This window comes from Natator depressus, chromosome 17, assembly GCF_965152275.1.
Source record: "Natator depressus isolate rNatDep1 chromosome 17, rNatDep2.hap1, whole genome shotgun sequence".
NCBI lineage: Eukaryota > Metazoa > Chordata > Testudines > Cheloniidae > Natator > Natator depressus.
This window is the reverse complement of record NC_134250.1, coordinates 11,814,802-11,828,277: the sequence shown is the minus strand read 5'-3', so window position 1 is coordinate 11,828,277 and position 13,476 is coordinate 11,814,802. Positions and strand designations below refer to the sequence as shown.

At 43.3% G+C, this 13,476-nt stretch overlaps 1 protein-coding gene across 7 annotated transcripts in view; it reads left to right on the top strand.

The window, feature by feature from the left end:
* The window catches only part of PITPNM3 (PITPNM family member 3), a 347,956-nt gene that overhangs the window by 237,223 nt on the left and 97,257 nt on the right, over positions 1 to 13,476 (top strand). For all 7 annotated transcript variants that reach the window (XM_074974515.1, XM_074974517.1, XM_074974516.1 and 4 more), the window contains one exon: positions 10,635 to 10,711. In XM_074974515.1, the coding sequence (XP_074830616.1) occupies positions 10,635 to 10,711 (77 nt within the window). The remainder of the gene's footprint in view (positions 1 to 10,634; positions 10,712 to 13,476) is intronic.

Here is a 13,476-nt window from a genome sequence, read left to right as displayed (position 1 = left end):
GCAGGGAGAGAAAGGAGGTTGTTTTTTGTAAAGCACATACACCCAGACAATGGGTATGCACCTCATACCAGGATACTGAGCCTTGGGCACATGTGTACCTCCTAGTGGCCCATTATGGTCCTTGCTCCCTTCCAGACTGGGAGCTGTAGTTGCAAGTCACATGCTTTCTCCTAGTCTGAGGCCCAATAGGAAATTGCATTTTGAGTTTCCTGCCTCCTTAGCTGGAAAGCAGATGAGAGAGTTAGGGCCAAGGGAGGTTCTGTGCATTGGTCAGGCAGAAGGCCTGAATGGGTACAGCTAACACTGCGGGGGGGGGGGGGGAACTGCAACCCACAGCAGCGAGTCTAAGAGCCTGGGTTAACTGACTTAGGCGCACACTATGGGTCTAAAAAAAATACCAGTGTAGATGTTTGCCTCTTGGGCTGGATCCTGGGCTCTGAAACCCAGCTAGGGGGTGTGTCTCCAAGCCCAGAATCCAGCCCAACTGGGCATGTTTACGTTGCTATTTCGAGACCCGCAGCATGAGCCCCATGAACCAGGGTCTGTTGATCCAGGCTCTGAGACTTGCTGCTGCAGTGTGGGGTTGTTGGGTTTTGTTTTGTTTGTTTTTTTGCAGTGTCGACATACCCAGAGGGGCACACCTGCAGATGGAGGGCTGTAGAACCTGGAGACAACAGCTAAGACAAGACCCTGAGGGGACAGGGAGGTGGTTTGGGTGGTGTTTTCAAACTTTGTTAGTAAAGAAAAGCCCAGAGCAAAGGAACTAAAATAACACAGTTGTCTGGAGTGTGATTTCCCCCTCCCCACCTAGTGGATGTTGACCACTTTATACATCTCCTCCCAGAACAGAGGATGGAACCCTAAAGACACTGAATAGGACTATTCAAATACAGTAGCTAAGCTGAGATCTCACAGGCCATGCGTGGAAAAGCAGCCTAGGATACTTGATGACCTGGTTTAAGGGGAGGGAGATCTCCTCCCAGGAATTGAACTATGGACAAAGAGTACCTTGTGAATATATTTATGGATTATCCTCTGAGAAACACTGGGATAGCAGGAAGAGTGGTCTACTTAAGAAGACTATGTCAAAGTGTGGGGGGGTTGGATGCTGGGATTTTTGACAAGGGAATCAAACCCCAGAGTTAGCTCTCTGAAGCATGCATGCTTTCTTTTGTGAAACTTAGTGAGAATACCTTCTCTAGTTTAACTTTTTGCTAAATCTAGGTATGTCGAGACAACCATTTACTGTAGTTTTAAATCCTTTTCTCTCTACCTTTTAATAAATCTTGTGTTATAAAGAGTTCAGCTGTTCAGTAGGATTTTCATGCTCCGAGGAGAAGAAACATTCAGACAGCCTCCTAGAGAGGGACCCTACAGGGTAAAGTGTTCTGAAACCACTTAACACTCCTGTCAAACAGCCTGTATAGACCCCAGTGAAATGTGATGCTATGATTGGCTAGTGTCGAAGGGGGAGATGTTGAAAGATCAAACAGGAGACAGAGGTGGAGATGGGTTTGATGGTGACAAACACCTTGAAGAAAAATTATTTCATGCTAATTATCCAAGCACTATAGTGTGAACTAATTAGGCTATCATACAGTAATAGTAGGAATTGACAGGAATGGGAGAATTCTTCAGATTGACCCTAATCCTGCCAAATGCTGGTCGCTCCCAATTCCCATCGAAGCCAACTGGTGTTACTGTGCTAGAGAAAGGTGAAACGTAAACCCAAGACCTTGTCCAGTTATCAGTAAAGATTCCACAACTCCTTGCCCCTGGCATGGTCTAACCCATCGTTTTCCTGTTCCAGTTTTAGGTTTAAGATAAAATGAAATAGATACTGAGCTAAAATTTATCTGACATGTCTAGTGGCCTTTTATAATCCTTTTTGGCTTGCACACCGCTCACATTCATGCAGTAGTTGGCTTTGTTAGGAGTTTAGCCAGTTTTTGAAATCCATGGCTGCTTTTTATGTTGTTAGGGTTTCCAGAAAGCACTTATATTTAGCTAAAATTGACAAGTTTTTAAAGTGCTTATATACCAATGCTAGAAGTCTAAATAATAAGATGGGTGAACTAGAGTGCCTTGTATTAAATGAGGATATTGATATAATAGTCATCCCAGAAACTTGGTGGAATGAGAATAATCAATGGGACACATTAATACCAGGGTACAAAATATATCGGAAAGACAGAACGGGTCGTGCTGGGGGGGGGGGGGTAGTGGCACTATATGTGGAAAAAAAAATGTAGAATCAAATGAAGTAAAAATCTTAAATGAACCAAACTGCACCATTGAATCTCTGTGGGTAGTAATTCCATGCTTGAATAATAAGGATATAGCAGTAGGGATATATTACCGACCATCTGACCAGGATTGTGATAGTGACTGTGAAATGCTCAGGGAGATTAGAGAGGCTATTAAAATAAAAAACTCAATAATAAAGTGTGACCTTAGCTCAGTGGTTTGAGCATTGGCCTGCTAAACCCAGGGTTGCCAGTTCAATCCTTGAGGGGGCCATTTAGGGATCTGGGGCAAAAATTGGGGATTGGCCCTGCTTTTGAGCGGGGGGTTGGACTAGATGACCTCCTGAGGTCCCTTCCAACCCTGATATTCTATGACCTTGCAAATTTGTATTTGTGGAGAGAGATAGCTCAGTGGTTTGAGCATTGGCCTGCTAAGCCCAGGGTTGTGAGTTCAATCCTTGAAGGGGCCATTTAGGGATCTGGGGCAAAAACTGGGGATTGGTCCTGCTTTGAGCAGGGGGTTAGACTAGATATTCTATGATTCTATGATTTCAACTATCCCCATATTGTCCTGAGGTGATATGTGCCCAGTCAGGATACAGAGATAAAGTTCCTTGACACCTTAAATGACTGCTTCTCGGAGCAGCTAGTCCTGGGAATGGGCAACAGGGGATGGATCACTTGATGATTACCTGTTCTGTTCATTCCCTCTGGGGCACCTGGCATTGGCCACTGTCAGAAGACAGGATACCGGGCTAGACAGGATACTAGGACCTTTGGTATGACCCAGTCTGGCCGTTCTTATGTTCTAAGTGTGCTGGATGTTTCAGGGTTGCTGGGTTTTTTTGTTTGTTTGTTTGTTTGTTTTGGGGGGGGGCAGGGGGGTTTTGGTACAAACATTAATTGGCTAATCCTGACAACAACCCTAGAAAGAAAGCAAGCATAATTATCCCATTTTTACATATAAAGAAACTGAGATACAGAGAATAAATGTCTTTGATTTGCCAGTGGCCGCTCAGCATGGCAATGGCATAATCTGGAAATGGATTAGCGGTGTGCTGTCATACTGATGGGTATAAAGAGTGCAGAGACCCATGTGTGGTTCTGGCACGGGGAACAGATCATTTGTGCTACTTCCGGGTGAAGATGAGACCTACAGTTAATTCTTTCAGTGTCTGTCAGTCCTTTATTGGTGGTCTAGTTTCAAGTCCAATACCAGTTCATGAGGGCATTCTATGTGTGTTATAAGAAAAGGAGTACTTGTGGCACCTTAGAGACTAACCAATTTATTTGAGCATGAGCTTTCGTGAGCTACAGCTCACTTCATTGGATGCATACTGTGGAAACTGCGGAAGACATTATATACACAGAGACCATGAAACAATACCTCCTCCCACCCCACTCTCCTGCTGGTAATAGCTTATCTAAAGTGATCATCAAGTTGGGCCATTTCCAGCACAAATCCAGGTTTTCTCACCCTCTCCCCCCCCCCGCCCCCAACTCACTCTCTTGCTGGTAATAGCCCATCCAAAGTGACCACACTCTTCACAATGTGTATGATAATCAAGGTGGGCCATTTCCTGCACAAATCCAGGTTCTCTCACCCCCTCACCCCCCTCCAAAAACCACACACACAAAATCACTCTCCTGCTGGTAATAGCCTATCCAAAGTGACCACTCTCCTTACAACGTGCATGAAAATCAAGGTGGGCCATTTCCAGCACAAATACAGGTTCTCACCCCCTCCCCTTTTTTCCAAAAAACACACACACACAAACTCACTCTCCTGCTGGTAATAGCTTATCCAAAGTGACCACTCTCCCTACAATGTGCATATAATTGTATATATATGTATATAATGTCTTCTGCAGTTTCCACAGTATGCATCCGATGAAGTGAGCTGTAGCTCACGAAAGCTTATGCTCAATAAATTGGTTAGTCTCTAAGGTGCCACAAGTCCTCCTTTTCTTTTTGCGAATACAGACTAACACGGTTGTTACTCTGAAACCTATGTGTGTTATGTATGCGCTTGCTTTTATATACACATGAAAGCAAGCCTTGTGCCTGAGGCATTATGTGATGCGTTCATTCTCTGTCGTCATGGTGAGACAGATCAGAGGAAATGTTTTCTGTTTAGAATTGGCAAGTTACATTTCCCCTTTGCTCTCATAGCCACTTAAAACTCTCCAGAAACAGTAGAACAACCACCAGAAACCCGCAGCAGCAGCAGAAAATGAGAACCTACCTTAAACAGTGACTGGGTTTGTTACTTTCTCAATAATATCAGCCTATGGGTTTGCTTGGGTTTTTTTAGTATTGCTCCCAAACACTCATGGATCCTTAACTTCTACCACTTTTACAGGAAGGAGGCACTGCTCACCTTTCAAAGCAGCAAATCCCCGCAGAACAGGTGGGGCTGCAACACTGTGCTATGTGTGAAGTTATAAAGTACACATTTTCTGTCATTGACTTTCAAAAGGGTTTCATGGTCTCCTTTCCCTCTGAGACAGAGAAGAAAGTGTTAGAGAGACTAGAGATTATACATTTCTGCTCTCCCAGGGTTTAACAGCCTTCCTGTACAAGAAAAAGAAGGTAACATAGTTAGCTTGTTGTGGTTTTTTTCCCCCCAGGGATGCTGAGTACTCGCACCTCAAACTGAAATAATCCTCTCTTGCGTGGGTGTTGTGGTGCTTAATAAGTTTATAAAGTCCCTTGAGAACCTGAAATGAAAGGTGCTATGCCAGAGCCAAATGGTCTTTTAACTTTATTATGCTTTGATTGTATTGCAACATAGTCTTCTTAATCACAAGTCTGCTATAATTTACAATGTCTATAATCTTAAAAAGAACTTACCTTACTAGCAGCAGAATGGAGAAGAGATATCATGAGGATGAGCTGCAGAGCCCTGTGGTGAAATCATAACTTCCCCTCCCATCATGCGTTGTGACTGATCTGGGGCTTCCAATACTCTAAATCAAAGTTCCCTTTCAGCATGTGGAGGCTTTACTGGTTAGCAGGATGTGGAACAACCATCTTGGGCAATGCTGGAGAGTAATGAGAGTTTGGGTGATAGAAGCAAGGGTCATGAGAGGAGTAGACTGTAGGAGGAAATGAACAGGTTTAGGAGATAAAGCAGAATGACTGTTCTTGTACCAGAGTTCTCTGAAGCTTATGTTCAGGCATATACCAAAGGAAATGGATTTTTCACCCTTAGTTCAATGCCTGGTTGGTTCTATAGATTAAGTCACTAGACAAATAGCAAACTCTACTTATTAAGGTTTCAGGTCTTGAGGGTTAAATTCATTTTTCACTGTCTGGATTATTTGTCTTCAAGTCAGGTAAATATCTGTTGCTGGAAAAGTGTGAGGAGGCAGGATAAGAGGCTGTATCAGATTGTTTTCTAGACTCAGAGATAGAAATACATCCCTCCTGATGTGGCTGCGTGTTGAAGAGACTGAACTGTCTCAAAGGCTCTGTAACCTCCTGAGTCTGTGGTAAAGATGAGACACCAACTTGGCTGTGCCGGCGGACTCTGGCTGAAGGGACATGGGATGGGGGTCTGGGCATCAGTTATTTGTTAGTCATATTTATATTAAAATATTTGTAAAATAGGGAAGATGTGTCATGATCAGTGGAGTGAGTTGGCCCATGCTCCCTGAAGGGACTGTTGTTCACATCAGGAAAACAGGATATGGTGAGGAGTTAGGCTGGATGCAACTCACCCACGTGGATGTGGCCGTGCACAGGTTTTAATAAAGTTCCACTTGTTCAACTTGAGCTGTATTCAGCCTCACTCTTTGCTAATGAAAAAGGGACCACCGTACAAGCTCTTTAGATTCTACATGGACTACCGTCAGACCTTAGTTTCTGTCCTCTAACTGCTTTTAAATGGCTTTCAGCAAAATTTTGTGTTAGGTAAAGTTAATGTGCTGTTTTAATAACTTCAGAAGCTCCCTTTGTTGGAAGCTCTAAGAACATAGTAGCAAATATGGACATAAAATGGACTTTTAGGGTGTCGTAATCTCTGGATGCTTTTAGGAGAACTGCCGGTCTTGCAATAGAAACCAATATAGTACATCCCAGTATATTAATGTCGGGGCAAACAGTCAGTAGAATTCACCAAGTAGAGAAAACAGTGAGTCAAGATAATTTTAATTATTTGTTCTCCAAAGTACTTTAAGAAATGGGTGCTGTTTCCAGGGCTGTCCCTAGCCATTTTGGTGCCCTACGCAACCCGCCAGGCCTCTGTGGAGGGGCGGGGCTAGCCCCAGGCCTCCATGTGGCGGGGGAAGCTGGGAGGGCAGGGGGGAACTGTCCCCCAGCATTCGCCTGCAGTGCGGCTGGGAGCCAGGGGAGCGGAGCAGGCTGGGGCCAGGTCACTCCACTTTCCACGTGCTGAGTGCAGGCCTGAGCAGGGGCTTTGGGAAGGGGTGGCGTGAGGGCAGGGCGGGGGCAGAGCAGGGTTGGGAAGAGGCGGGGCTGCAGCAGAGCAGGGGTGGGGCCCTGGGGAAGAGGCGGGGCTCTGAGGAAGAGGCGGGGCAGGGGCTGGCTCAGCACACAGCTGCACAGGGCACCAGGAAATGTGGTGCCCCAAATTTCCTGGTGCCTTACACAGCTGCATACTTTGCATTTCGGTAGGGACTGCCCTGGTGGTTTCTTTTCCTTCTTTCCGTTGGAGCAAACAGGCAATCAGCACAGGGCAGAGAAAGTCTAGTCAGAACTACGTAAAGTTCTCAGAGTGTCTGAAGGTCCCCGCTTTGGCTACTTCTGCAGCTGCACCTTAACAGCTGAAGTCTCTGGCTGGTTGCTCTCTGCAGTTTTATCCCAAGCTTACAAGGCAGTGGGGAAGGGATCTGAGATTCCACTGTGTGCGGGGGCCGGGGAAGAGGAGATCAGGATTGGAACAGGTGGATCTTTCCTGCACAAAGCTTGACTTTGATCACTTCTGATGCAGATGTCTCCTAACTTCCATACAACACAGTAGGGTGGAGTGTCCCTTAATGTCAGCAAGTGGTTGGCCCCAGGTATAAATGTGACAATCAAGCTGACAACTGAGCTAATCAAATACCATCCTACAACTGTTTCCTAGGTAACCAACACACATAGCCAGAGCAAAGGTGCGGAACACTGTGCGTGGAGACCAGACAGTGCCTTGCTAGATCTACTTTTAAATGCTTTTAAGAATACTTCAGAAAAGCAGCCCCCAAAATGGACAATGTGATATTCCATTGACCCTTACCGGGTTTGCTCATGGGGAAGGAATTCTTAATGTGAGGCACTCTTTTCACGTAGGCTTGAGGGGTTTGTTTCCCCTAGGCTTATCAGGAGAGACCCATTCATGTCCACCGATTGTTACTGTCACATCCCTAGTATGTGTAAGTTCTGCCATCCTTAGTATATTGCTACCCAGGCAACCTGTTTTGATAGAGCCAGCCATCCTTCAGGAGGTGAGGATGAATGTAATACTCATTGAGACCCTTGGTATATATTTGTCTGTCTTTTCTCTCCTTTTCCTCCTTCCATTGTGGTTGATAAATGGAAAGACATTTCTTGATGCTCTGAGCAGTGTGTGAGATTTTTTTTTCTCTTCCTCAGCAACGCTTCACAATCCGGTTGTCTCCCCCCACTCCCCCTGAAATGTTCAGACTGGAGAATCTCGCCCTTTCCTTAGCCATAGGGACAGTGGGAACAGTTTCTCCAATCCATGATGTGAAGCTGTAGGGTATCTTCAGATTTGTGTCCTGCTTGCCTGACCACCAAAATAGATAGGTTCCCTTTCTTTTAGAACATGCATTTGGGGCTCCTCTAAAAATGGAAAGTTGAGCAGATTTAAATTTAGGTTGAGTCAATAATATGTAGAAAACCGCATTTCTATAGACTTTTGTGCTCTCAATTACTTTGATTAAAGCACAGGGTCTGTTAATGTAGCTGTGACGATGTGACGCAGCAGGGAGGGGGGAGTGTTGACCTGGGAATGTGCCCTGGGGATGGGAGACCTGAGAGCCTGTCACCTGAGCCAGGAGGGGGAGGGGGAGGTAACACCTCTGCCCAGGAATGTGGACGGAGGCTGCAGCAGGGAACCTGCTGGGTGGGTTTAGTTTCAGTTTGGGGCTGGGTGGAGGAACACAGGGAACTCCAGGGCTGGGGTCTAAGCTCCCTGCTCCCCCAGAAGGACTTGACTGAGGGGTCCTGGGTGTACCCACAAGCTCTGTTTTGGACTGTGTTCCTGTTGTCCAATAAACCTTCTGTTTTACTGGCTGGCTGAGAGTCTCAGTGAATCCCAGGAAGAGGGGTGCAGGGCCTGGACTCCCCCACACTCTGTGACAACAGCTTATGAGATCTGTTTCTTAACCTGAAGCATTTTATTAAGCTAAGAAAGAAATTGATTTGCACATGATCAGCAAGGATTTCCTCTATTACGGAGGAGAAAAAATGAAGATTATGACATTGGTATGGGTAAATCTACACTTAATCTACCTGGCTGCAGTAGAGAGAGATGACAGGATCATTACAGGAAACCCATCTAATACTACCAATTTACATTTTCTGAGAATCTGTTTTGATCCTGGAGATTTACAAGTTTCATCCCTCAATTTCTGAGAAGAGAAGATGAACAGAAATAGTGCAACTTTGCGGCAAAACTTCAGCACCATTTCAATAATAATTTCAGCACATCTGCAGCAGACACGGTCATTAGGGCATGGATGGAGGATATATTGCATAATGCAGCTTACCTACTGGTCTGTCACTTGTGGAATGTATGAACAAAAGTGTTGCTGTATAAGATCACACCAGTGGTCCATCTAGTGTTCTCTCTCTTTGAAAGCAGTAAGTATATAGAGGAAGCTACAAGAAATCCAGTAATTGACATTTATGGAATAACTTGCCACAAGGGAAGTTTCTTCCTGACCACAGCAAGTTAGTGATTGGCTTATGCCCTGAAGCATGAAGGTTTACACTGAAAACAAACCAGAAAACTCTGAAATTTCATTTTTTTATAAATTGGATGGTGAATAAGTATTTAGATAAATATCTATTATTAAACCTCTAGGCTCCTAATCACATTCAGATACGTTTATATATTGTGTCAAAAAGTACATTAAATTGATGGTTTTCCCTTTGTGATTGGATGGTTTTTTGATATCTAACTCTGAGACTAGACTATAACTGGATTCACTGCTCTTCTGTTGTTTGTTATGTAGTGAGTGTTAAAGCTGTATATTTATGCAAATTAGGGGAACAAATATTCCAGGGATGTTTGGACTCAACCCCTTTGCTAACAAATGTAACAAGTGCTTTTAGTATAAATAATTGTCTTTATCCCTGTAGGTTAAATAAGACATGAGAGAAACCATCTTCTATAAAACATGGCATGGTTGCTATCAATAATCTGTGCTTGTTGAAGTTAGTGGCACTATGAGCCTATTCTGAAGCCAGTGGAGAGGCTTCCCATTATTATTGTTTACAACACAGTAGTGCCTAGGTAGTTCTCCAACAGAATTCAGGGCCCTATTGGGCTAGGTGCTATAGAAACACATAAGGAGAGACAGTCCCTTCCCTATGAAGCTTACAAGCTGAATTGACAAGAGACAAACATGGTGGGAGAAAGGCAGTAATATTATATGGGAAACTGAGGCATGGAAAGATTACGTGACTTGCCCAAGGTCAAATGGGGTGGGGGTCTAGTGGGCTCTTTAGTCTAGCAGAGAAAAGTGTAACACAATCCAATGGCTGGAATTTAAAGCTAGTCACATTCAGACTGAAAATAAAGTGTACATTTTTAATAGTGACAGTAATAAACCATTAGAACAACTTACCAAGTGTCATGGAGGATTCTACATCACTGAAAATTTTTAAACCAAGATTGGCTATTCTAAAAGGTCTTATTTAGAAATTATTGTGGGGATGTTTATGGCCTGTGTTAAAAAGGAGATCAGCCTACCTGATCACAATGGTCCATTCCGGCCTTGGCATCTCTGAAATCTATGGCACACTCTGGAACCAAACCCAGCTCTCCTGAGTCCTAATCCAGTGCCTTAACCAAAAGATCATCCTTTCTCTCTGACTTCAGAGAGTATTGGATCATGCCCTAAATGAGAGCTAAGCGTTCTTATAAGAATGAAAGATTCTGTTGCATGTGGAACTGCAAGACACCTAGTCCATGCTCCTGGCTGATCACAGGATTCCCAACAGAAATGTATCTAATTTAAAACCAGACTAAATGTCTTGTCTACACATGGAGCTACTGAGGAATAGCTATTGCACTTTAAATCTGAATTAACTTGTAAGTGTAGACAAGCTCTTAGTGACTCATCTCTACAGATCTCTTTAAACAATCAGATAGCCAAATGCTAAAGTGCTAAGTTTCTATTTTTTTCTCCCTTTCAGGTGAATTGTATAGAGCCTCTTTGAGAAAACAAAGATTCCCTGCACAAGGCAGCATTGAAATACATGAAGACAATGAGGTGAGATTCTTTCCTGCAATAAATAGCTTTGCTGATTTCCTGAATCTGAAGACTAGATGCGGAAATAAGTGTTGATTACAAAAGTCTAGGTAACCCAGTTACATCAATACTTTTATCTGAATGTTCCTGAGAACCATATTCTATTTCAGCTGTTTTATTTGTTTATTACACTTTATACATTCATTAACAATTGCCTCTCCACACCCTTTAGGTGCTTTTGGCACAAATATAAAATCCATCAGTATCCCCAAATGGAGCCACCTGTACCCATCCCACAACTTACTATACCAACTAAAATCAATCTTTCCCACAAACATTGACACGTCACACTTTCTTCCCCAAAAGTCTGTCTGCTTTGCAACATGCCATGAAGGTCAACATGTCCAGGTTATTTGGGGACAAAAGGGAGTGAGTGTCAAAGGTGAGGGACCCTGCTGGAAAATGTCCTGCCGGATGGTCTTGTAAACCAAGGGTGGTCCAGAGCACATGCTTCTGCTCTTGCAGCTATGAGACAATCAAATGAGGGGAGGGAGTCTCTCATGAAGGCAGGTCCTTAGGTCTGCCAAGACTTTGTCAAGGTGATATAATGCTGTCTTTATATCCAGATGAATTTTGGGAGTAGAAAATCAGAGTATAACAGCATCAGTGTGTTGAGCAGTACCTGGGTCAAACTCTGCCACCTCTACTTAATACTAGGTAGCTCTTCATTCTACGAGTGGCCTTGCTGATATTGGGTCTGCTTGCAAAAATCAAGTACCACCTAACATAGTAAAAGTATCAGAAACTAGCCCCTTGTAACTCTAGGATTCTGCTAATTGCAACAGCTCATCTTTCTATCACCATGACCCCATCTAGAGAATTCCATTTTCAAAGCACTTTGTCCAAACCTGCCCCAAAGTTCCAAATTGTCTGAGCTCTGAGAATATATTGATGGAATTATAAGCGCTTTTGATGGCTCAGTGCATCCTTTCCCCTGTCTAATAGGTTCATGTGCAGTCACTGGAAATGATTAGTGGCCTTTCAGAGATGTTGCATAACTAGTTTGGCTGAAAAACACACATTTTCCAAAGAGAGATTACCAAGTCTATTTAGTGCCACATTGTAAAGACCTATGTTGAAATGCAGATTTAGTAAAAGTCTCAGTAGCAGTAATAGAAAATAAATTTAGTTTCTAGAAGAAAGAACAGAAACCAAGCAAATGCACAACTGTCCCTAGCAGTTTTTAGCTAGCCAGAGTCTATCCATTCACACAGTAGTTATAGTACAGGTGTCAACAGTGCAAGCTTTCGCACTCTTACCCAGCCTGGTCCAAAGCTCATTGAAGTCCGTCATTCCACTGACTTCAGTGTGTTTTTGTTGTCTCTCTGTAACTTTAGAAGGACCACCTCTAGGCATGAATGAAGCTCATTCTGAGACGGCCAAGTATGCCAGTTTAAATTGACTTGTAAGTTGCTTTTGTGATGATAGAAATGGGACTGAGTCCATTAACTCGCTTCTCATATTCCATCTGATGACAGTGACTTTCTGTCCCTACTAATTTTAACTGGTAACCTAGATGCTGCAACCGATTCCTTGAGCCTTCCAATCCCCCAAACAGCCTTCTGCAGTGCCAGCTGATCAAAGAGAGAGAATTTAGTGTTGGCTGTGGAAGGAGGTAACCCTGTCCTTTGAGCAAAATTGAGTTTCTATATTAGTAAATCACGTAAAGAACATTTGGGGAGGGGGGCGGGAAACCTATGAATTAGAAAAAGAATAGAACCTTATTAAAGTTCACTTTGCTGATCAGCAAATTCTTACAACAAACATGGCAGTAATTGCTCTACTTCTCAGCGAAGATTCTGCAGCAGAGCATTTAGTGGGTCTGTCATTACTAAAATCTCATTTCTTTTAAAAAAAAATATGATGTACTCCATTTAAGTAGAGGTGATCCCAGCAATTACAGGCTGGTAAACCTGACTTCAGTATCGGGCAAACTGGTTGAAACAATAGTAAATAATAAAATTGTCAGATGCCTAGATGAACCTAATTTGTTGGGTTTTGTAAAGGGAAATCATGCCTCACCAATCTACTAGGATTCTTTGAGGGGGTCAACAAGCATGTGGACAAGGGGGATTCAGTGGATATAGCGTACTTAGATTTTCAGAAAGCCTTTGACAAGGTCCCTCACCAAAGGCTCTTAAGCAAAGTAAGCTGTCGTGGGATAAAGGGGAAGGTCCTCTCATGAATAACTGGTTAAAAGATAGGAAACAAAGGATTGGAAGAAATGGTCAGTTTTCAGAATGGAGAGAGGTAAATAGTGGTGTCTCCCAGGGGTCTGTACTGGGACCAGTCTTACTCAATATATTCGTAAGTGATCTGGAAAAAGGGGTAAACAGTGAGGTGGTAAAATTTGCAGATGATACAAAACTACTCAAGATAGGTAAGTCCCAGGCGATCTGCAAAAGGATCTCTCAAAACTGGGTGACTGGGCAACAAAATGGCAGATGAAATTCAGTGTTGATGAATGCAAAGTAATGCACATTGGGAAACATAATCCCAACTATACATAGCTAATTTAGACCCCATCATTTTATGTTACCACTCAAAAAGAGATCTTGGAGTCATTGTGGATAGTTCTCTGAAAACATTCACTCAATGTGCAGGGGCAGTCAAAAAAGCAAACAGAATGTTGGGAATCATTAGGAAAGGGATAGATAATTAGACAGAAAATATCATTGCATCTACATAAGCATGAAGGGGCATACAAATGTTTAGTATATCTGGCA